At 35.5% G+C, this 25,437-nt stretch overlaps 1 protein-coding gene across 1 annotated transcript; it reads right to left on the bottom strand.

Annotated features, from left to right (window-relative positions):
• Positions 1 to 16,694: 16,694 nt before the first annotated feature.
• Positions 16,695 to 22,485, bottom strand: LOC132239940 (beta-casein-like). The gene is made up of 7 exons (XM_059707077.1): positions 22,435 to 22,485; positions 21,166 to 21,192; positions 20,583 to 20,609; positions 19,513 to 19,536; positions 19,119 to 19,163; positions 17,279 to 17,788; positions 16,695 to 16,700 (listed from the first exon to the last, which is right to left on the bottom strand). Exons 1-7 carry the CDS (start codon positions 22,483 to 22,485, stop codon positions 16,695 to 16,697), a joined length of 690 nt encoding a protein of 229 aa, XP_059563060.1.
• Positions 22,486 to 25,437: the final 2,952 nt, after the last annotated feature.

The raw sequence follows: 25,437 nt of genomic DNA, 5'->3' as shown, positions 1-25,437 counted from the left end.
AATCCAGTAAAATGTTCATCCCTCCTTTTCCTGCCCCCACCTACCATCTCTATAAAATTTGCTATATTCAAACTTCTGACAACATTATGAAGGTCTTTCATTAGTATCTGCATATAAACTATTTAAATTCTTTGTATGCTGAGGGTATAGATGGATTAAAAACATACAATCAGCATAACCCTTCTATCACTATTTAGTTTTGATCCTTTTGACTATCATAAAGTCTTTCACTTCAGAGAACAAAACGAAGTAACAACAACAACTTCTTTTCGTTACAGTAAGTCAACTTGAATTAATTAGGGTTTAAGGAAAAGGTCTTGTCCTAATTTAACAGAATAACATTTTCACATTTCCTTCTGTTATCAGTGTAGGAAGAGGAAAGGCAATAATGAATTAAATTTAGACCTCAATTGTTACTCTTGTTTTTGTTTCCAAGTTGCTTATGCTTAAGGTCTAAATAAATTTAAGTATATCAGTATCGCACTGGAATTCATTATTACTGACCTAGAAATTACCTGAATATTACATAAGGTGGGTGTCCCAAAATGTATACATACTTTTCTGTAGATTCTTTTAAATTTTGAAAAAGAACTGTATATTAATAAACACTGACTTTATAACCATTCAAATTGTGTATACATTTTTGGGGGGACACTCTGTATTTTATTACCTTAGCTATAATATGGCTAGGCTATAACCTCCATAAGTGTTAGAACTATATTGACCTTGCTCATAGTGTTCATAGTTGTGTTCCCAGCATTTAGCATAGACCCTGAATGAATGAAAATACCTAGTAAATGCTGGTTATTCATAAATGAATAAAATAAATACAGTAAAATAAAATGTTTTCTCTTCCTTAGGAAGCTCTCCAGGTCCAGGTAAGATTATTGATTAAACCTAGAATATTTTATTATTTTCTATATATGCTATGATTTTATAACATGTGTTTCTCTCTTTTTTTAAAACAGAAATATATCCCAATACAGGAATGGTTGTACTACCCATATCTGGTAATATTTCATTTAAAAGTTATTCCAAGATAAAATTTAAATAATTAATAAGTAGTCATGAACAGAAAATATACCAGTCCTAGAAAACTGATAGGTTATTATTTTCCCCCGAGTATGAATTCTTCATTTTTTCCAAACTATACTAAGCTTAGCCTTTCATTGGATATGTTTTCTAAAAAAAGATAATAAAAAGGGGTTTTGATATTTTTCCATATTGCATAGAATACTGTTTATCATAAACTTCATAGATTATGATGTACTCCTTATTGTCTACATAATTTAGAATGTATTTCCTTTTATATAGGAGTAACTTCCCAAAACCAATGAATACAAAAATCTCAAACTCAGTTATAATTATACTTCCTTAAGTGAAGGAAATTTGAGATTTACGAGCTGACACTATTCTTTTGAAGAAACCATCTGGAAAGTTACTAAGTGTCTTTGTCAAAACACTCGCTGGCCTCTGTGATCCCTTCATCTGTGAAATGAGTTTATCAGTACTGCCCTACATTCTATTGATTCCATAGTATTCCTGATTTTTTAAGGCAATAGCCAGTTACTATGAAATTTGTGCTGCCAAAGCAATTCTGATTCTTGTGAATAGTGAGGCCAATTCCATACAAGCCATTGAGCCCTCCAACCACTACTTGCCATTTAGTGAATCTGTTAAAGTTAGTTGAGATTGTTCCATATGTCTGAGAAGAAATGGCCTCCAGGTAATATAATTGGCAAAATTAGTGCCAGTTCCCAAATCTCTAACATGAAAAGTATTTTAAATAGGTTGCTTCTTCCATCTTTGAAGTTTTAAAAGGTAACTCATTCTCTTTTTTCCCCCCAGAGAACGCCAACAATGAATCAGGTAAATCAGTGTGTGTATCTGTGCGAGTGCATGTGCATGCATGTGAGTGTGTGTATGTGTGCAAGTATAGTGCATGTGTGTGTGTTAATACTGCTCAAAATATTATCACCAGTCACTATTTTGGGAAGAAACTATTGTACTAGTTGCATCATGAACTAGTGCTGTGCTAATATTTCTTAGCTATTGCCAACTATTGGACTCTGCTAGTTATAACACTGCTGTGGAAGATCAGATCTAAGTTGCCAAAAGAAAATGAATGAATAATTCTATGGCTATCCTTGAGTAAAGATAGTTTAAGGCAAACTTTTAAGTCAGGAAAATCCTGACTGTCTACTCATGTTGTCAAAATTTGACCTTTTATTATTCCATAGTGCCGTGTAGTGGAAAGAACCTGAGTTTTAAATTTCAGGTCTGACACCTTCTAATCATATGATCTTAAACAATTTTTCTATTATTTTGAGCTCTGCTTTCTCATTTGTGAAAAATTAATATGTACCTATCAATTTATTCCCTCCACAAACTTTCATATTCTGATTTTTGCAGTTTCTTCTTTGTGTGTGTCTTCACTTTTAAAGGCAGTAACTGCATTGAATTCAGTGGCTTTTATTCATTGATGGTTCAACTTACATGCTACACTAATTGAAATAAAGCATTAAAGAAAGTCATGAAGTTTCTCTGTATGAAATAAAAAAAACATTTCTTCAAGATCTAAAACATTGAGGTCATCAATGAATTTTATGATAATGGTTCTTTACTACACATCAGATTTTACTCTCAATTTCTTCTCAAATTCTCTAATTACTCATTGGCCAAAGTAAGAGGAAAATAAAGGCAATTATTCAATTCATTTGGGTTCCAAGGAGTACACTGGTCTCAACTTTCATGTAATTATATATATAAAAAATGTGATAACAATATACATATTTTTTCTTCATGGCAATATTTGGTAGTAATAATTTACTCTGTCATTATATTCAGATGGATTTTAGTCACAAAATTATTTTTCTCTATTGAAAAACAAGCCTACTTTTACCTTGAGGTAAATTTATTTTATTGTGCTTATTTTTAAATCTAAATAATTTAATACAGATAAAATCTCTGATAGCACATTTCTTTTAATACTTACATAGTCAGGTAACCACAGCAAACCTTGAAATGCTTTAAAAATTTTTAGCAGCCCTAACTGATTTGGCTCAATGGGTAGAGCATCAGCCTGCGGACTCAAGGGTCCCAGGTTCAATTCTGGTCAAGGGCATGTACCTTGGTTGCAGGCACATCCCCAATAGGGGGTGTGCAGGGGGCAGCTGATCGATGTTTCTCTCTCAAGAATGTTTCTAACTCTCTATCCTTCTCCCTTCCTCTCTGTAAAAAATAAATAAAATATATATATTTTAAAAAATTTTAGCAGAAAATACATATCTTCTACATAAAAATAAAAAGAATTATATTAATATATAGAAATAGGGATATGGCATGCTAGATAACAGAGATACCTATTCCAAAATTTTAGAAAGGAAAATAATTTAGCCCCACAAGTCTAGTGTTTAGAAGAAGCACTGGGCTAGGAGTTAGATCATATGTTCTCTGTTTCTGGTGTTTCTGAAAGGCAGCTGTATCAGATGAGGAGCTCTTCCAGAAATGAGTATCTTGCTCAAAAATTAAATTACAGAGCTAAGTGGCAACAATTATTCTTTCCAGTCCAAATGCCCATAAGTTTATGAATTATGTGATAGTTACATTAGTCACACCACTGCTTTCTTTGGGGCTCTGGTAATTGAACCTGTGTTAGTAATGAAGCTTCTTAGAGTTCAGTACTAAAAAGTGACCCTAAAAAGTGCTTTAGGCATTGTTCCTCAGGTTCCCTAAAAGAGCCCTCTGATCCAACCTAGTGAAGAGTTTGAATTCTCCTTTTTCCTCTCAGAGTAATGTTGTCTTATGATGCTAAAACAGCCATGTCAGAAATGAATGAAATGATTCATTTTCAGAGATTTAAAGCAGTTATTGCTCATACACTGTTGCTTTCCAATTGTCTTTTCTTCTAGCCTGTCCAACAGCTTGGTGCCCATCCCTATGCTGCTTGGTACCATCCCCCACAAGCCATGCAGTATGTTCTTTTCTCACCATTCTATGGCATCACTCATCCCATCGCCTCTGGGAGTGCTGAAAAAACTATTATGCCAGAGTGGTGGTAAGTTTATTTAAATTACTACATATTGATGTTTCATCAAAGGAAATAAAAGAAAATCACTTACAGGACATACCATAAAAACATATTTAGAATAAATAGAGCAAATCAATGCTTACCTTATATTAGAGTTTTCTGAAATGGACATTGCAATACTTTCTGGCATCTATGACTAATGTTAATCCATTCCTCTGGAACAGGTAGAGCAGTGTTATTCATTCTATAAGTAAAATTTATTCTGATAAAGCTAAGGAAAAAAACTTCTCCCCAAACTAGAAATGTAAGAGATCTAATATATAATTCAACTTTCTGGTCCTTGCAGTTTTACTGGTCTTTAAATGCCTTCCTTTTGGTTATGCTCATGATATACATAAGAATGCAGTATGGGGAGTAGAGCACAGATTTTGCATCTAGACATCACACATTTAAATTCTCGTCTTTTTCTTACTTGTAATAATATAATGATGTTTACTTTTTATAACTCTGAAGGTGAGTAAATATAATAATCTTTGTTAAGTTTAGTGCTGGGGAAGCAGAAATAATATGTAGTAGTAATGTTTTTCTTAATTTGGTAAGAATTTTATTGCTGACAACTTATACCACATAATTTAAACAATTTTTGTTCCTTCAGAAAAATTAAGTAAATTCTCAGAATCTCCACAATTATGGCTCTTGGTAAGTTTGGAAATTACCTGTCTATCCATTGATCCTAATTCCTTAATAGTAATAAGGACAAATATGATTGTAGATTGTACAATTTTGGTTCTGTTTTGTTTCCTGAAGTCTAGCTATGTCTGAACACATTAGCATAAAGATAATAATTAAATTGGCTTGCACATTTGCAAATTTTTATTTCATAATCTTATTAAATTTAAATAGCAACTTAAAATTTCCTACTTTTAACTAATATAATTTATAATAGGGAGACTCCTATACAAGCACAGAAGTGTGGATGTTACTAATTTTCCATGAATATGTGACTTTGAGACTCTGATGAACCCAACAGTGGGGTCCTGTTCTTTATAATCTCTGCAATGAAATTATGAGCTAGTCACATAGTGAAACCAAATGTTTGTCTGCTACATGCAAATAAACTGAAATATCTACAGATTTTTTTAATTGTCTTCATCCCCTGTATAGGAGCTTCTAAGTGTGCATGTGTGTGCAATAGCATGTGTGCGCGCGCGTGTGTGTGTGTGTGTGTTTTCCTCTCCAACAGTGAAAACTTCCCTTTAAACAGATCAAACTAAGGAAAACTATAAAACTCTAAACTATGTAGTATATTTTCCTTCAATTGCCTTACTATAAAAATACTTATCTAGCAAGAAAAAAATCTATCTAAAACTGAACAATCAAGAATAGTGGATATTTAACAGAAAAGCACATATATCATTGTGAGCTTCATCTTGAGATGAAGAGAAAATGAATATTAAATATATCATATAATAGTGTGCCTTCCCCTCAAGAATCTATAATAATAAAAGCGTAATATGCTAATTAGACTGGATGTCCTTCTGGACGTCCTTCCAGATGGCCTTCAGGATGAAGCTGGGGCTTCGAAGGAAGCTCTGGGTCCTAAGTGCTGGAGGGAAGCTGGGTGCTGGCCGCTGGGGGACGGAAGGCCGACTCTTGCATGAATTTTGTGCATCAGGCCTCTAGTATGTACTATAACTAACCACATATTTATTTTTCTGCTTACAGATGTGACTGAAAATGTCATTCTCTAAATTTCTCCTGTCTACGCTATAAAACCTCCCTACCCAGAGGTTTTGACTATTATTTTAGAATAGGACACTCCCAAATTGAGGGTAACTTTCCTTCTTGAGTTCTCTACTGTTCATAAATAGCATGTTCTTATTTTCCTTAAGCTAAATTTTCTTTAGAGCTTATTATCTAAATTTCAGTTGTATCTGACAGCATGAAGGCCACTGAATCAGAGGTCATTAAAGTCTTTATTAAGTTTCTGCTATGGAAATTTTGTTTAAAAAGTATTTTAATTACTTCTTCTTTACATGCCATCATTTCAAATAATTGTGTGCTGTGGCTGAGATTTTTTCTCTTCAATAAATTACATCTTAAGGCACAATCCAAGTTTTCTGTCGTTACTCCATTTAGCAGTATTTATATAATCCTTTTATGAGTCTTTATGTATGTAACATTCTGTTTTTATTAAATTACTTATGACACTTTCAATCCATTTTAATGAAAAAAAAAGTTAAAATGTCACTTTTGTCTGATGCTGGGAAAATCATAAACTGGGTCCAAGATATTTCATTCTAAGTCAGCTGTTTATAGAATGTTTCTGATGAGGAAAAAAATATTTCCCTGAGAAGAAGTGAAGTATGGCAATTGTGGATGTACTAGAAATTTGAACCACCTGGTATTGCAATTTATCATCTCAGCACACACACAGTCATCTAGTGTCTGTGGTGGGCATTGTCCTCCAGACCCAAACAAAGAGCTATGTTTCAAATAGTTACTTGCTCTTCTATTCTCAAAGCCCATATGAAAGTTATTTTCAACACAACCTTTCATGGCCTCTTAAGAACTATTGCATTTTCCAGGGCATAACACACAAGTGACAAGGCTCTTATACCATAGCCTAGGGGTCCTCAAACTTTTTAAACAGGGGGCCAGTTCACTGTCCCTCAGACCGTTGGAGGGCCGGACTATAGTTTACAAAAAAACTATGAACAAATTCCTAGGCACACTGCACATATCTTATTTTGAAGTAAAAAAACAAAACGGGAACAAATACAGTATTTATATTTGCATGTGGCCCGCAGACCGTAGTTTGAGGACCCTTGCCCTAAACCGTCTAGTTGGTTATCAGTTATTCTGCATCCTACCAAATATACATATATACGAATAACACAGAAACATGAATTCTTTTGTCTTTAAAATGGAAAGCCATTTAACATTGGGTCTGCTTTCTCTCAGTGTTAAGAAGTACGACACAAAACAACTTGTTTTTGCAATCTAAAGCAGGTTTGTCAACATGTTCAGACTACTAGATCTGCAGCAACTTAATGAAGGATGCAGGACTCTATGTCTTTATAAACTGTATCTCTTAGCTTCTGTCCTCATCTTATTTTCCAAGGCACCAAGGTTACTTGATACTTTCAGTATCATGAATCCTACAGGAATAAAGTCATCAATTAAACGAATGCATGATGAAACTTGGATAAGACAGCCATGTTTCCTTCAAATTAAAGTGTGGTGCAAGACTAGAGCAGACTATTCCTTCAAGCAGTCCCGTGTGGTAGAAACCTCTATTTTGTAAAGATGAAAGCAAACCATCAGTGGTGTTACTTTCTCCTTTTTTTCAGTCTTAAAATTGGAATGGAGAAATAGGCATTTGTCAAGTTACTATCTGTAAAGCAAGTATTAGAAATTTATCTGACATGTACTACATTTAAAATACAACCTGTTATAGGCATTATTGCCTTTTAAAAATGTTAGTAATCTATTGTTATTCTCCAAAAAGCAATTGCAAAAGCCAAATTGGGAAATAGTATAGTGATATAGTTAACTATCCTTGCATCTTTTGGTTTTTAACAGTTACTGAAAATCCCCTAGCTCTGCAAAATTATCACTATAGGAGACAGGTTTCTTATCAATGTTTTGTTTTGTTTTGTTTTGTTTTGTTTTGTTTTGTTTTGTTTGTAACTAACCCTTGTGTTGAGGGCTGACCTTCAATAGATTGCAGTGAGGGAACTGCTCTGCTGTATAGGAAACCCCAACCCAGAAGCAGACAGTCTAAGAATGATTTGGCATCAGGTTGCCCACCAATGTACCTCCATGACCAATGGAGAGTCCCCCTTTGTGGCCGCATCCCATGTCCCAGGTCCAGGTCCCCAATATGAACCTGTGGTTTCTCTAGTACTGAGCAGGATTGTCAGTATTTTTTTTTTTTTTACCTCTTTACTCTATACATCAGGAGGGAATATGGGGATTTGACCAGTTTCTAAGTCCATCTGTTTAAGTATACACTCTGAATTAATGACTAAGCATGAATGGTTTAGATTATAATTAGATTTAGAAGAAGGCAAACTCTAACCGCAGCACCAGTTATTACTTGATTTAAAAAAAAACCAATATGAACAGCAGGTCATCACGAAGTCTCCATTCCAAATAATGAGCAGCAAGACAAAAAATGGATCACAGAGTGTTTAAGAAGAATGGATAGTTTCCTTTCTACAGGTAAATGTCCCAAAACTCATAGGTTGAGGGCAAGGACTAGGGTTGGTAATATGATGTTACTATAGCATCCTTCTAATACAACTTTGACTTTCTCTTCATACAAAGCATCTAGATTCATAAATTGATTTTTATTCAGAAATTGGAGGTGGGATGGGTCATCAGTCTCCCTGACAGTAGCTTGAGCTAGATTTCTGCTCACCAGGATATTTTTATATTTACATATTAAAAATAATCCTGATGAGACTGTCATTAAATTTTTTCTAGGGTTATAATGATTAGCCTTGCACAGAGATCACTTCTGGTTTGATCATTTCTAATGCAATCATTACTGCCTCCACTAGATCCCTGCAAATTTTAATTATCACCTTGCTTCAGGATTTTACCTGCTATCACTTGGTTTGGTGACACTAGGCTCTTTCCATCTTTCCTGAGGTCAGAAATGAACTTGTAAATACTGTGTGTCTCACACTAGAGTTCTCAGTCAACTGTAATTGGGCTTTAAGGGCTGTTCTTCATGAAGAAGATTAAGGGATAGTCATCTACACTTGGTCTATAGACATGAGTAAGTGATATGTCATTAGAATTAAGCATACCTACCTGCAGGTATTTTAACGTATTTTCCTTTCAATTATCATTACCAAACTACCTTCCAGAGCCTGACAGATAAAACAAATCAATGAAAAAAAGGTTGCAAAAAATGATTTTGATAGTGATCTGAAGAATGTACATCTTCTTTTTCGGCTAGTCCTTCCAAATCATTGTTGCCACACAGAAGTATATACATCAAGAGTGACTAGATATAAGGAGAAACTAGAAATATAGACTAGTGCATAAAACATCCTAATATTTTTTTTTATTAAATATTTATTGTTGAAAGTATGAAATATGTCCCTTTTTGTTTCTATTAATCCCTTCTAGTCCCCTATCTCTTGCCCCAGGCTTTCACTACCCTATTGTCTGAATATGGTCTGTTTTGTAAAATAAAAATGCACAGTCACCTTCTCTTTGTTGGCCAAATCTAGCCCCTAAGATACTAGTATACATATTCTACTTACATTAAGAAAGGAATTTTCTAGGTTTTTTTGTATACTTACTTCCAGGCCATTTTGAGGTTAAATCCTAGTTATAGTGAAGCACAGGTAAACAGGAGGAAATAAAGGCAACTATTAGCTATAGTAAAGAAAAAAAAATCATGATTTCATCATGAAAGAGACTCAGTGAAAGTTTCAAGATCATTTTGAAGTTGGGGGTTCCCTAATGTTCCATATTTTCTAATATATTTTATTTTTTTCCAATAATTGGAATGCTACTTTTCTAAATTTCACAGGACCTACCAAATTGTGTCATTTTAATTGCTATAGATTGAATGTTTCTCCCCCTCTAAAGTCATAGGTTAAATGCTTAATCTAAATGGGTTGGTATTCAAAAGAGGGGAATCTTTGGAGGCAATTAGGTTATAAGGGTGGAACTTTCATGAGTGGGATTAGTATCTCTCTGCCAAGTGAGGATCTAGCAAGAAGACTGCCATATTGCTCTCTGCAAGCCAGAGAGAGCCTTTATTAGACATCGTACTCCCAGCCACTAAAACTGTGATAAATAAATGTTTGTCTTTTAAGCCATGGTAGTTTGTTATAGAAGTCTGAACTGACAAAGACATGTAATTGTGTAATTCAACCATTCCATCTTGGATTTTTTTTCCCTTCAAAGAGCTTCATAGAAATGTACACTTAAAACTTATATGATCTTATTAACCAATATCACCCAAGTAAATTTGCTTTGCAAAAAATGAAGTCTATTAACATAAGCAATGAAAGATCCGCTAGCACAGACTATGGAATTGATTCTATTCTATCAGGAATCATATGGTACCAAGTGACAAAAATACCTCTTACATAAGGTCTGACAACAAGAAAGGAATTTATTAGTTCATGTAACTAAACATTCCAAGAGTAAAGATTTAGGAACTTGAAAGTGGCCAATAACTCTTTTGTTTAACCTTCAACAGAACACTTCTTTGGACTAATTTAATTGGCAGGTTATAGAAAAGATGGCTTGCCCAAGCTCAGAACTTTACGGTCATTCAGGTCCTAATCCCAGAATAAGTAACTACATTGCAGCTTCTATGAGTGTCCCAGCATCAAGAGAAGAATGCTAATTGGCTATAATTGGATCAAGGGCCAATTGATCCAGTTGGATAACGGATTGTGGTAGCATGATATTCCTGGACTGCAATAAATACTCAATTCTTTATACAAGAGTCATTAAACTTTTCTTCTTAGATATTAAGATATCTCATCTAATAAAAGAGTAATATGAAAATTAACCATCACTCTGTCACTCCGTCACAAAGATGGTGGTGGCTACAGAGCTGGAGTGAGCAGGAGGCTTGGGTTGCCCCTGGCAATGGAGGAAGCCAAACTTCCCACCTGCCCTGGACAGCACTGGGCTCTGCTCAAGGCTACAAAGTTTCAATTATAGAAGATAAATAAATCCCAAAAAAAGAAAAAAGAAAAAAAGGAGAGACTGGGAGCTTGGGTCACCAGGGTGCATGGCCAGCCTGAAAACAGCCATCAGCCACGCAGCCAGGCTGTCCACATCCCCATAGGGTGAAGGTCCCCACTGAGGGGCTTGACCAGCCTGCAAAGAGCCATCATTCCCTCACCCAGGCTGGCCAGGCACCCTAGTGGGGACCCCCACCCTGAAGGGGGTGTGGCCAGCCTGAAAACAGCCTTCAGCCCATCACCCAGGCAGGCCAGACATCCCAGTGGGGAGCCCCACCCTGAAGGGGGTGTGGCCAGCCTGAACACGACCCTCAGCCCTTCACCCAGGCTGGCCAGGAACCCCAGTGGGACCTCCACCCTGATCCAGAACACCCATCAAGGCAAACCAGCCAGCTTCCACCCATGCACCAGGACTCTATCTTAATAATAAAAGGGAAGTTCTGGTTAGGTTCTCCAGAGAGGTTCTGCACTGGATCTCCAGCAAAGTTCTGGTTAGGATCTCCAGCCAGGTTCTGTATCCATGTTCTCTTGCTAGGTTCTCCAGGTTCTCCAGCCAGGTTCTGTAGCCATGTTCCCTCGCTAGGTTCTCCAGCCAGGTTCTGTCCAGGTTCTCCAGCCAGGTTCAGTCACCAGGTTCTAGTCAGGTTCTCTTGCCAATTTCTGTAGTCAGGTTCAGTCCAGGATCTTTTGCCATGTTCTCTCGCTAGGTTCTGTCTCTAGGTTCTGAGGCCAGTTTCTGTCCAGGATCTTTTGCCATGTTCTCTCCAGAGAAGTTCTTCTGTCTCTAGAGAATGTTCTGTGTAGGTTCTGTGCCTAGGTTCTGTCTCTCTTGGTTCTGTCTTCTAAGTTCTGTGTTGTTACATCTGTATTTATACCAGTTGATTCCAATCCTATCAATCTCTATTCCAAAGGTTAGGGTGTTTCTTATCTCCATTCCAGGGAGTAAAGATTATGTAGCTTAAGCATGATTGTTTGTAGTTAAAGTGATTAATTACCCGCCTGGCACTTAATTAAGAGGTTTTATTCCCTCCCTAACTTCAGGGGAAAATCCCTACCTGGGGAAACAACCTTTCTCAGAGACCTTGGTTAAAACACATAGTGCCAAGAAGGTGAGCAAACATATTAAGAACAGTATGCCATATATGCCCAGTCCCTTGAAACAGCAAGCATGGACCGGCTCCCGGAAGAGATGTCTGACTGCCAGCTTAGGCTCAATTCCCTGGGGATTGGGCCTAAGCCAGCAGGTGGAAATCCCCTTAGGGGTCCCAGACTGGGAGAGGGCACAGGCCAGGCTAAGGGACCCCCCCGAGTGCACAAATTTTTGTGCACCAGGCCTCTAGTCCTATATAACAAAGGCCTAATATGCTAAGTGTCTGGTCGACTGGTCGGCTATTCAACTAATCGAAGTATAATATCCTAATGACATGCTAAGGCCACTCAACTGCTCGCTATGATGTGCACTCACCACCAGGGAGCAGACAACCAGTTGACCAGTCACTATGAAATGCACTGACCACCAGGGGGTAGATGTTCCAAACAGTAGGTTAGCTTGCTGGTAGGGTACAGGGTGAGATGGGCCAGACATGCCCTGGAGACTTTCCTCAGTCCTTCCCTGGCTGATCAACCTCCCATGTCTTTTCCTTGCCCCAATCATGCACCAGTAGGGTTTCTCAGCCTGGTCTCAATCTGGGACCCCTCAGGAGAGCTGGTTTTGGCCTGATGCCACAGGCCAGGTGGAGGGACCCCACGGGTGCATGAATTCATGCACCAGTCTTCTAGTATTAAATAATTGAAGAAGTTAAAAATTAAATCTTGTACATCTCCTTTTGATGTTGCTGTACTCTATTCACTGTCTGCAATAAAGCGGCTTTGCCAGTGAAACGGTTTGAGTCCTCTGAATCCTTTCAGCAATTAAAAACTTAAGGGGATGATTTTAAAATTAACACAGGCTGCACAGAAAAACTGTACCTCTGAATATAAAGAGAAGAAAATGAAGCAGAATTAAGCTGCAAGTTTTCTATCATATCTTACTCTTATTTTTCATATTTCACCCCCAAAAGGCTAAAACCATGCATTTCACAATAGCATTATCCAGCCACCCCACAGCTTCTGAGGAAATCAGGTCCTATGCCCTATGATTGAATTGCATTCAAGTTCAAAAGTGAAGAGGTGATTCTGCATTGGTGTGGCCCCACAGGGAAGAAGAAGCAGGTAGACATGACACTGTAGAAAAAGAACATGATTTCAAATGTAATATATATTTAACTTTTTATTTAAAGTAACAAACATGCACTTAGAAAAACTCACATCTATAGTAATAAAAGTGTAATATGCTAATTAGACCGGACAGCCAAATGACCTTCCTGACATCCTTCCAGATGACCTTCCAGATGAAGCTGGGGCTGCGAGGGCCAAGCCGCTTACACGAATTTCATGCATTGGGTCTCTAGTATTAAAATAAATTATTACAAAGTATTCATCACCCAGGTTCGTGACAATAATATCTTATCACTAGCACCTGAGAGCACTCCCTCATGTTCCTTATATAGATCTATCTACCCTCAGAGAAATCCTAAACATGTCTAACTTATTTCCCCAGAAATTAATATTTGATAAATCCCAATAAGTCAATTTATGGGTTTGTGAACTCTGTTATATTTTGTGTTTGGTTACTGTCATTCAATAATATTTATGTAAAATTAATCCTCATTGGTTTGTGTGGAATTGCAGTCATTTTTGTGTGGCAGTATAATACTCCATCCCACTGTATATTACAATTTATTTATACAAAATACTGTGGATTCACATTAGTGTTGATTTTAGTTAAAATATGAAGAGTAATACAGCTAAGAACATTGGGTACATATATTTAGTGCACATTTATATTATTTCTATTTGCTATATACCTGAGTGGAACCACTAGTCATGAAATAGGCAAATGTTTATCTTGGACAAAGACTGACACTGGTTTCCAAGGTGCTCTTGCCTGTTATACTTACATCAGCATTTCTTAATATTCCTTTTGTTTGTTTGTTTTGGAAACATTTGGTCTGGCTTTTTTTTTTTTTAATTTTAGTCATTCTGATGATTGTGTCATTAATTCATTATGTTTTTGTGAAGTGCCCATTCAATCGAATCTATTGCCTATATACTATTGTATCAGTTGTTTTTCCTACTGAAATATTCTCAATTAAATTTAAACAAGTTAGAGACTGGATCCATGTGAAGAGTTATGCTTGGCCATGCCAAGTTTGTTATATTAATTAGATACTCAAGAATGGAGGCCAAGAAGGCAAGTGGACTATATGAGTTTGGAGATGAGGATAGACGTAAGTTTAAAGCTAAAGCTATATATTTAGATGCTTTCAGACTATGGGAGGCTTAACGCTATGGAACTAAACAATATCAGTCAAACTAAGGCTAACTCCTTGGGTACTCCATCCCTAAAAGGTTTGGAAAAAGAAATATCAGAAGGGAGACTTGAAAGAATGGCTAGTGAGTTAAGAGAGAAACCTAGGGTTTGACAGGTTTAGGATTTCAAATGAAGAGAAGCATATTTCAAAAAAGAAGGGATGATCAAGTCTACCAAATAGCACTGAGGGGATGGTTAACATGAACACAATTTAGCAAGATGAACATTGTTGGTGACTTTGGAAAAATAAGTGATTTCAGTAAGAATAAAATTTGATGGGAACAGATTGATGAGAGAATAACATATTAGATATTTTAAAAGGCAGCATAGATACTTCTATGATACTGTCCTAGAGTAAACTAAAGAACTGGGAGGTGTTTGGAGGTATACTGTTAAAGGGAGAAAGCGTTTTGATTAAAGATGAAAGATATGACAGCATAAATTTGGTTTGCACTTGATCCTGAAGGTTAGGAAAACATTGGGAATGCAGCAAAGAGGGAATAATTGCTAGAGATGAATCATTGTGTGAACTTAAGTGGGTGGACTTGATTGTACATTACAGGAGTTGGTAGAGAAATAATTCATCACAATGAAATAATTACCCCACAGTCAGAGACAATGAATATAAGGGCTTCTTGCAGGTCTTTTTTTAAATCATTGATTTAGAGGAAGGTAGAGAGGAATAGAAAAATCCATGAGAGAGAAACATCAAATCTAATGCCTCCTGCTTGCCCCCACTCTCCTCCCCACCCTGATGGGATCAAGTCCACAACCTGGGTATATCCCCTGACTGGGAATCAAATAGGCAACCTTTTGCTATAAAGGATAGTGCTCAACCAACTGAGTCATACCACACCAGCCAGGTAACTTCCTGTAGGTCTTTGATTCTTGGGCATTAGGCTAAAACCACATAACCCAGCTCATTCTGATTGTGGTACTGGCTCTTGTTGCTCTGATATAAGTCAAGTCAGTAATATGGTGCAGCGGTGTTTCCATTTGCAGTGCATTAACGTACTGTGCAGTGCACTAATCACATTCAAACTTCAATCACACCCTTTGAATTGGCTCTTATATAGATGTGGAAATTGAAGCTCCAAAAGAGAAAGTAAATTTAAAAGCAACACTTAGCTGCTATGTTGCAGATCTGTGAATCAGGTTTCACATTTGAAACTATTTTTCAGGAGGATGACCATAAAATTTGACATCTAATGTTATGTACTTTGGAGGGTGAAAGGCATAGGTGTAATGGTTTAAACTGGGACTATGGGTACAAAACAAGATTTTCTAGAGCAAACACAGGGTATGATTTTCTTTTCCTTCACTTTTTGATATCTTTTATATTCAATTCAAAGCATTCTATTTAATTTTAATTCTTTCAAGGCTATTTTTGACCATAACTATCTAAAGTTAACATTAAAGAGGTAATTAGGTTTTAAAAATTATAATAAAGACAGAAACACTTAAATATGCATCAAATATTAATTTATTGAAATGACTGGTTTGGAAATAGTAATAATAAGCACAATTCCTGGAACTATTTTACACATATTTTAGGTGTAATTATAGTATTTCCAACTGAAAATTAAAATTCTGTGGTACTTTTCAAATTAAAATTTGGAAAGTAGAGGTTATGAGTCAAAATCAAATTAAGACAAATGCTATATAATACATAAAATAAAGAACTACATTTTTATTTTTCCATGTAGAATCATTAAAGAATTGTTACTTTTTTTGATAGCATGATACAAAGATTGAAAAGATGCCACATTTCCAGTCACAGTCAATTCTGTGGAATAGAGAACAAATATAGAATTAGTTATGTTATGTAAATCACCATACATATCTCACCGTTTATAACTTTGGCATAACTAATCCATTAGAGAAATGTTATTACAAATGCACCATGTTGTGCTCTATCTTGCATATAAAATTTCTAAGGACCAAATAACATTTAACTTGCAATTGTTTCAATATTTAGTCTACCATAATCACTAAAAAATTTGTATCTTAAAAAATGTTCCCCCTTTTAATCCTCACACTGAGACTCATTAGTTTTATTTTGACACATGAGTTAAAAGACAATATGTACATTTTGAATGTGATAAAACAATTAAAATTTATGGAACCTAAGGTATATAAATGAAAACACAAGTTGATTTTTAAAAAGAGTTCAAACATATTTATAGTAAAGCAGAAGAAACTTTTAGTTTTTTTCTAAAAATGATGATAAGCATACAGACATAAGCACTTGAAATTAAACCATTCAAATCAGTCAATAACACATAATTAAAATTAAAATACAAAGATACATAATTTCAGGTGAGTACATAGTAGTCAACTGTTTATGTGTCGACACATTGATAATTAATAAGTAAGTTCATATATTGATGGAATTTCTCACTACCTTTAGCTTATCCAGGACAATGAAATATAAAAATGTATTAACTATAAGCATAATCAGTCTAATCTCCAAACTCCCAAAGCTTACCAAAAGTGAAGGGTGAATATTAATTTTGAAATCCTCTTAAACCTTGAAAAACAAAACAAGATAAATAAATTACAATTCACTTTTTGGCAAGTACATTCCTTCTAAAAATTCTGAGTAATGAAATAATCATCTCAATTGTCTGCTCTCCCATGTACATGCATAAAAACAAGATGTGAATAAAAGCATGTAGAGAATAGATGTTCACAAGGAAACTTCAAAATTGTATAAAAGAATAAATCATCTTTATTCCACACGCAGATTACCAAATTTAATTCTGGCTTCAGTAAGCCTTAACTCCCTTTGTCTCTATTGTCAAGAGATTGATTAAATCAGACTCTGAAATTATTTCTTCTCAATACTCAGTATCTGCTACACAGAAAAGTCAGAACAATGATTTCTAAAAGTCTGCAATTATTCCTACACATTGGTATTTTCGCGGAAACATGTTTTCTAGGTTATTTTATTGTGTAACTAGTGTTGAGAATCCTTGATCTAAAAAACAATGTGTATTTTTGGATCCATCGAATAGTCATTTATACTTTTATTCTGGATCTCTCACAACTTCTACTCTCATATACACATCATGAATGAAACAGCAGAGTTAATAAGGTAGGACTTACTTGTTGTAAGTTGTAAGCTGGGGCCATAGGCTGAGCCACAGGGTAGAACTCCCAGTTGAGGTCAAACAGAGGCTCCTGCATAGTCATAGCTCTCTGGGGGTAGGTCAGCACTTGCTGGGAAAGAGGCAGGACTTTGGACTGAGGAAGGGAGACCAGGGGCTGAGTGGGAAGCATGGGAGTCTGAAGAAGAGGCTGGGGGATCTGGGGCATCCAGGGCTGGAGCAGAGGCAGAGGAAGCTGTGCTTTGAGATCGGTGAGGTTTGGGATCTGGCGCTGAAGAAATGGCACTACTGGAGATTTGGGCAATTGCATCACATTGCGCTTGGGAATGATGGTCTCCTTAGCATTGGGGACTTCCATCACTTCAGGCTGAGGGAGAGGCAGCACCATAGCAGGCTGAGCAAGAGGCAGGATGTTTTGTGGAAGGACAGGGTAAGGCATGGGCTCAGCATAAGGATAGAAAAGAGGCTGTGGCTGGACAAAGGGGTGGATTTTGTCCTGGCGTTCATCCTGGAAGAAAAGAAAAATCTCTAAGTCCAAGATTCAGCCATAATTGTCATTCATGATGAATTAACATCCTCTCTATTGAGGAATCCTGAGTGAAAGAGAGAAGGAAAATCTTTTATTGATGCTGGTTAAGAAATTATTTGGGGACATATGAAGACGAGTTAAATACTCATTGAGGGATTTTCTCATTAATCCACCTTCATAGGTGGACCCAGATCAAACTGAAATCAACATTTAGGGATTTAAAGCTTGTTTCTCCTTTCTGAGTTGCCTTCAATACCATGTCTAGCTGTACAGTTTGGTGCTCAGCGGGCATGAACTTTTCAATATAATGTGATAATTATAAACCAAATTGTGTTCATATAATGAAGGTTAATTTTGAAAAGACTTAGAGAGGAACATTGCCAAGGTTTTCTTCTATGTGTTTTAATGAAAAGTAAATCTTAATTGTAGGAGTTGCTTAACACTAGCTAACTTCTAGTACTACTTTCCTTAGTAGGTAGTCATTATTGCAAGTCTTTAAAGAGGCATCATTTTGTAAAATCATTTTGGTATAAGTTCCAAACAAACCCAACCCATTGTTACAACAGAGAAGCTGAAATATTAAAATTACATAAATATGTTACCATACATGTAATTTAATTAAATATTTTTCTGTAGCCTAAGAAAATCTTATTTTTAAGCAAGCTCTACTACTTAATAATTGTGTGATATTGTCACACAATTGTGTATTCAATTGTTCTGTATCTCACTTCTCTCATCTGTGGAATAGAAATTCTTTTATGAAGTGTATGTATTCATCAATGTTAATATAAAAAATAAAATTTTAACATAAGTCATTGAGTACTTACTGTGTGCTAGCTCATCAACCTAAGAGATTATTAATATTCTCAGTTTATAGATGAAGAAACTAAAGTGCAGAGAAACTTGGGGCCAAGGTTATACAGCTAATTAATTATCAAAATAGGATTACCATATTTCCTTACCATTTCTTTTATCACATATCTATATTGAGAATAAGTGAACCTAGTGCCCAGCCTGGAAATGTATCTACTATTGTGTATTTATGGTAGGCAAGTCAATAATTATTCTTAAGTATTTAGTCTATACAAGTGGATTATGAGCTTAAAAATGCACCTGTCTGAGCAATATATTGTCAAATTTTTGTATCTTATATGAAATTTATTTTATTATAATTTTTAGACTGAAAATGCACATATTTATATGCATTATATTTTATAATATTTTTGAAAATATTTATTATAAATATTTAATAATAATCTTATTATATTTTATAATGATTTTTAAAATATTCTTATCATGAACAACTTACCTCTTTTTGCTGCTGATTGTAATTTTCAAACTTCTCAGGTTTCTGCTAGAAACAACATGAAAAGAAATAGTAAAATCTGTGAAAATGAAATGTAGAAAATATATACATTTAAATATAAAGGTTTACCCTCTCCCCTTTTGTGGTATGTAAAACCGAAACCCATTACCAGAGGGAAGAGGGTTGGAGGGTAGTAAGACAAATGAGGCCAAATATATGGTGAAAGAAGATGACTGGACTTCAAGAGATAGGCAAACAATGCTATATACATATCATGTATCATAGAAATGTACATTTGAAACCTATATGATCTTATTAACCAATGTCACTCCAAAAATTTCAAATAAATAAATAAATAAATAAATAAATAAATAAATAAATAAATAAATGTTTTTACCTTGTTGATGTGGGTAATAGACTCCTTTAGGAAAATAAAAATAAATATAGGTTAAGTTTTCAGAGAAAATTTTTATTTGCCAATATGAAACAGAAAATGAAGACATTTAAAAGGTTAATGTGGATTTCTTTCTTGCCAACATCATTAAAAACACAGCATAATTACTGAAACTTATATGTTGATCTGTTCTGCACAAGTCTGTTCTATAAATACGATAGATGAATGCAGTCAAGAAAGAAAAGAAATTAGTGAACATAGTACAACAAAAAGCATTTAGTAAACTCTAATTTTTCTTCTCACTATGTTCCCTTCCTATAAAAAAACAAATGACCTCTAAGATGCCATCTGATTCTAAAAGAATAAAATTCATTAATAAGAAATTATAATAAGTGTAAATACATTCTATCCATTACTCTTAGTTCATTGGTTATGTTCAGATTTCAAATGAATTGTAAGAACTAAATACTTTCCCTATGACAACCTTTGTGAAGAGATAAAATATACCTAGGTACCAATTAGCAGGTGACAGACCCCAAAAGTGATGCAAGTGTAAATATCTACCTGACTCTCCCAGGCATATTTAAGACTAAAACTAAGTCTCACTTTTCTGATTTACTAAAGTGACTCCTATAATGACAAAATATGTCCTTTTGCATGTCTGCCCACCCCTTATATTGCCATTTTTTCCTATGGGCATCTGCTTTTCAGTTTGTACCACAGCTTAGTCAATGTGTGATCCACAGAAGGTGCTCAATGAATACCAAAACAGTGAATGGGGTCAGTGTGGAGAGCGCTCCAGTCATATAAAAGGAGTGTAGCACTCACTTAAAGAAGGGGGTAAGGCAAGTGACAACATTTCAAGTAGCAGCTAACATAAAAAGTAGCATAGAGAATAGGGAATTCTGTAGACATTTATTTTGTCCTTAAGCATATAATGGAAATTTACATCAAAACTTACATGTCAGAACTAGCTGCATTGACTTAAGTGCCCCAAAATAACACAATATAAAGAGTTGCTAGCATTTTACTGTCCAAAATGGAAAATTCCCTCAGAATGAACATTGTCTTACCTCACTGCTAGAAATGCTTTCTATCGTCTGTAAAGAAAAATACAAAATCAACAACTGGATCATCAAAGGCTGTTACTTTTTTAAGACAAATGTTTTATTGATATTACTATTATTAATCCTCACCCGAGGATATTTTTCCATTGATTTTTAGAAAGAGTAGTAGAGAGAGGGAAAGACAGAGAGAAACATCGATGTGAGAGAAACACATCGACTTGTTGCCTCCTGCACACGCCCTGATCAGTGCCCAAGCCAGGGAGGAGCCTACAACTTAGGTATGTGCTTTTGACAGGAATCAAACCCAGGAACTTTTGGTCCACAGGTCAATGCTCTATCCACTGAGCCAAATTGACCAGGGCTTTTATTGATTTCAGAGAGGAGGAGAGAGAGAGAGAGAGAGAGAGGAAGAGGAAGATAGAGAGAGGTGGGAGAGAAGCATCTATTGGTTGCCTTTGTCTACTGCCACCGGGGTTCAAACCTGTAACCTTTATGGTGTATGGGAAGCTGCAAACAACTGACTACACCAGCCAGGAAAGAATGTTACTAAGGATGGTTAGAAAAATTTTCTCTGAATAAAATATCTTACCTCTCTGGATACACTGATTTGTTCCTTCTGTAAAGAAAAAAAAATCACCATTTAGTTTCAATAGCTATCTTATTTTTCCTACTTACTTTCTACCTTCTTTATACAGAACTATCACCTTCACAAATTTAATAAAAAATGTATGTCTTTTGAGAGCCTTAAAAGGTAATTGTGTTTTATGTCTTTTATATTTGACTAGAGGCCTGGTGCACAAAAATTTGTGCATTTGGGGGGTTCCCTCAGCCCCGCCTGTGCCCTCTTGCAGTTTGGGACTCCTCAAGGGATGTCCATCTGCTGGCCCTGGCCCGCTCCCTGGGGGATTGGACCTAAGCTGGCAGTCAGACATCCCTCTGGCAGCCCGGGAGCCCCTGGAGATGTCCACTTGCCAGCGGGGAGCAGGCCTAAGCTGCAGTTGGACATCCTTAGCGCTGCTGAGGAGGCAGGAGAGGCCTCCCAGTTACCCAATCTCCCAGGCTCTCCTTTCTTTCTCTTTTTTTTTTTTTCCCAGCAGGTATCTGGGATTTATTTATCTACAATAAATGAAACTTTGTAGTCTTGAGAGGATCCCAGTGCCACCCAGGGCAGGCGGGAAGCGTGGCTTCCTCCATCGCCATGGGCAACCCAAGCTTCCTGCTCATTCCAGCTCTGTGGCCACTGCCATCTTTGTGTCAGAGTGATGGAATGATGGTTAATTTGCATATTACTCTTTTATTAGATAGGATAGTTCTAGTTGTATATTGTTATTTTACCTAAATGAAGAACAATTTTTGATGGGTAACAGAATGAGAGTTATTTGAATTTTATCACTTTTTATTCTGAATATAAATATGTTTATGATGATTATTATTGCCTGGTTTTCCACCTTCTGGATTTCTTTGGGTAGACACAGGGAGGATTTGGCCCATGCCCTAAGTTTCATCATCAGTTTCCTCACTGTAATAAGATATATTTATCTAGGTTGCACATGCAAGCAAGATACATTTTCTGCACTATTACTCTTTTCTATTTGATGTTTGTGTCTTCTTGTTTTGTCTGTGGCTAATTTGTTTGTTTTTTTGTTTTCGGTGAGAAAGTGGTGTAGAAAGCATTTAAGCCAGATTTTCAGCCTTATAGGACACGATTGAAATAGTGAGGGAATATAAATGATTTTCTTAAAAGTATAGAAAACAACTTTTGAAATTCTGTTTTATTTGTAAATTTAAAATATTGGTGATGTTATCTACACATAAAAAAAGAATTCACTGTAAGTTAATCATTTATAGATTTTCTTACCTGCTTTGCAAAAGTAAAGGCCACCAGGCAGGCAAAGATGAGGACCTTCATGGCTCTCAAGTCCTGTGAATAAGAAAATGGTGGTATGGTTGTCAATCTAATATATTTTCTTAATTCAGTAGGGTTACTTTTCTTATAAGGAAACAAAGATAATTCAATGTCTTAATTTTAGAAAAAATAATAATAGATGTTTATTATATAACCAAAATCAATATCTTCTATGGCTTTGTAGTCTTACATATCAATTTTATACTTCAATTCCAGCCATTCAGACTTTTCAGCTATCACCTCTACCCTACCTCAATACTTTTCATCTTATTCTCAGTACCATATTCTGTTTTTCTTTTCTGAAAATAGGAAGAAGTTTTAAATATTTATATGAATTTTATTAATTGATTCATTTATTAAAAAATAATAATATTTATTTAGCACCCTTTATTGCCTGATGCTGTCCAGGATGTGGGTTTACAGCAGTGAACTAAATATTAAAGTCTCCACACTGATGTATCCTTGGACTTATTTAACAGACTGGTTAAAGACTGATAGAAGATCATATTTTATTTTACCTTTTCTTTTACTAAACAGTTTTCATGAATATCTGTTTTAATCATAGTTTCTTATCCTATATAATAAAAGGCTAATATACAAATTGACCAAAAGGTGGAATGACTGGTCGCTATGATGCACATTGACCACCAGGGGGTAGAAACTCAATGCAGGAGATTCCCCCTGATGGGCAGTGTGCTCCCACAAGGAAGCGCCACTCAACCAGAAGCCCTGAGCCGGGCTCATGGTTGGCAATTGCAGCAGCAGTGGTGGGAGCCGCTCCATCTCTGTTGCAGTACTAAGTATGTCTAACTGACGGCTTAGGGGAGCCGGTGTAAGCCATCACTCAGACATCCCCTGAGAGCTCCTGGACTGTGAAAGGGCACAGGCTGGGCTGAGGGACCCCCACCTGAGTGCACAAATTTTGTGCACTGAGCCTCTAGTTTCTTATAAGACTGATTTTTTTTTTTTTGAGCACTTCATTATTTGCCCCACTTATTCACATTTTTTGACACTGATCCATTTTTTTTCTTCACAGTCTTCATCTCCAAACACCTAATTATGTCTCTTCTCTTTTATGCCATATAACGTTAGACATCATACACTATGCCTCTTCTTTTTTCACTAATCTCTTGATGACTTACCAAAGCATCAGGTTCTCTTGCCTAGTCCCCACTGCAGGCTACTTCTTATCATAGCATATCATAAAATATAAGTTAACACTTTTGACTGAAATGTACCAAATGCTTGATTTTGTTCCATCTCTATAATTTATTTTTCTTTTTTATTTTTAATATATTTTATTGATTTTTTACAGAGAGGAAGGGAGAGAGATAGAGAGTTAGAAACATCGATGAGAGAGAAACATTGATCAGCTGCCTCCTGCACATCTCCTACTGGGGATGTGCCCACAACCCAGGTACATGCCCTTGACTGGAATCGAACCTGGGACCTTTTAGTCTGCAGGCCGACGCTTTATCCACTGAGCCAAACCGGTTGCGGCTATAATTTCTTGTAAAAAATGTTTGTGCCACCAATATACTTTGACATACAATCTTCAATCCTAGATTTATAAGCTAAATTTCTGAACTATAAATATTTCATCAAAAACATCCCTACTTTATCTGTAAAATATCCTTTGTAATTTTTAAGGCTGAAAATATTTCCCTTTAAAAGGCAAAAAATATGTTTTCTAGATTTTCTTACAGGTACTATGTATTTATTAATTTTACTTTGCTTAAGAGCTCCATATGTCTCTAGTTAATTTTTTATTGTCAGGTCTCTATGTATATTCTGCTACATTAGAGATCATTATGTATAGGGAAGATCCAAATTGCATTTTCTGTATTTTATAATTAAAATTTTTAAGCCAAACAGTTACCATTGAATAATAGTCTAAGGTACTCTTTCTTTTAAAATTCCTCTTTTGTTTTTGTTTTCAAGGTATTTCTAGCACTTCCAGATTTTTTATTACAAACTTAAGCTTAGTTTCTTTTTAGCTGAATTTCTTTTTTATTTAATTTCATGTCTATTTTAATATTATTTTGAAATATAATTTGAACAATAAAGTAAGATGTTGCATGTTGTAAACAAGTTTGGTGAATACACTCGTCTAAAAAAATTACCCATAAGCATTTCAAGTAGTACATGTTCCAAAAGAACTCCCACAATATCCTACTCAATACACCACTTGATGAGTAAAGCTTTCCCAATAATTATTCATATTCCATTATAATAATTTAAATATATTTGCTTTTATGACTATGATATGCCTAATCTAATTGGAAGTCTTATTTAATTTAGGAATCAGATATTTTAATATAGCTTGCTAACTAGCCTTGTACTAAAAATATATACATATTAACCACCATTTCTACATTTTTTGTCCATATGAAGCTTATGTGGTCCTTATAATTTCTATCAAATATGTATAGGCGTTTCTACTTTTTATAACCTAAGTGTTGAAAATCATGTCACCACTACTTCGAATACCTTTATTTCAAAGACTACACTTAAAAAATTATTTTCTTCATATATCTCAATCTAGTTGAAATAAAGCTAAAGAGAAGATACAGCAACTTTATATCTGAAAGTCTTACCTTTTTTCCAAAGTGGAGGACAAGAAGTGAAAGAGGAGCTAAGTTGGTGATGGACTGTCTGTTTTTGTGACTGTTTATATACTGTATTCAATGGTATGTTAATTTTGTGGTTTGAAAAAAATTCAATAGTATGTTTAAATTCCAAGAAGTCTATATGATTAGAAAAAGATTTCTGCTTAATATCTGTCCCCAGAAATGCTGGGGGGCATTTTAACAAGAAAGCAATTCAATTTTGATAAAGGAAATATGTCCAGGAAATACAATTGTTTAATAATTAAAGATAATCATCAGAGGACTGTGACCCTCTGGCTCAAAATCCAAAGCATGAGGATACAATTAGGTCTCTAGTATTTGGTGA

The sequence above is a fragment of the Myotis daubentonii genome, chromosome 1, assembly GCF_963259705.1.
Source record: "Myotis daubentonii chromosome 1, mMyoDau2.1, whole genome shotgun sequence".
Classification (NCBI taxonomy): domain Eukaryota; kingdom Metazoa; phylum Chordata; class Mammalia; order Chiroptera; family Vespertilionidae; genus Myotis; species Myotis daubentonii.
Note: the sequence above shows the minus strand (reverse complement) of the source record. Positions and strands in the feature narration are given on the sequence as shown.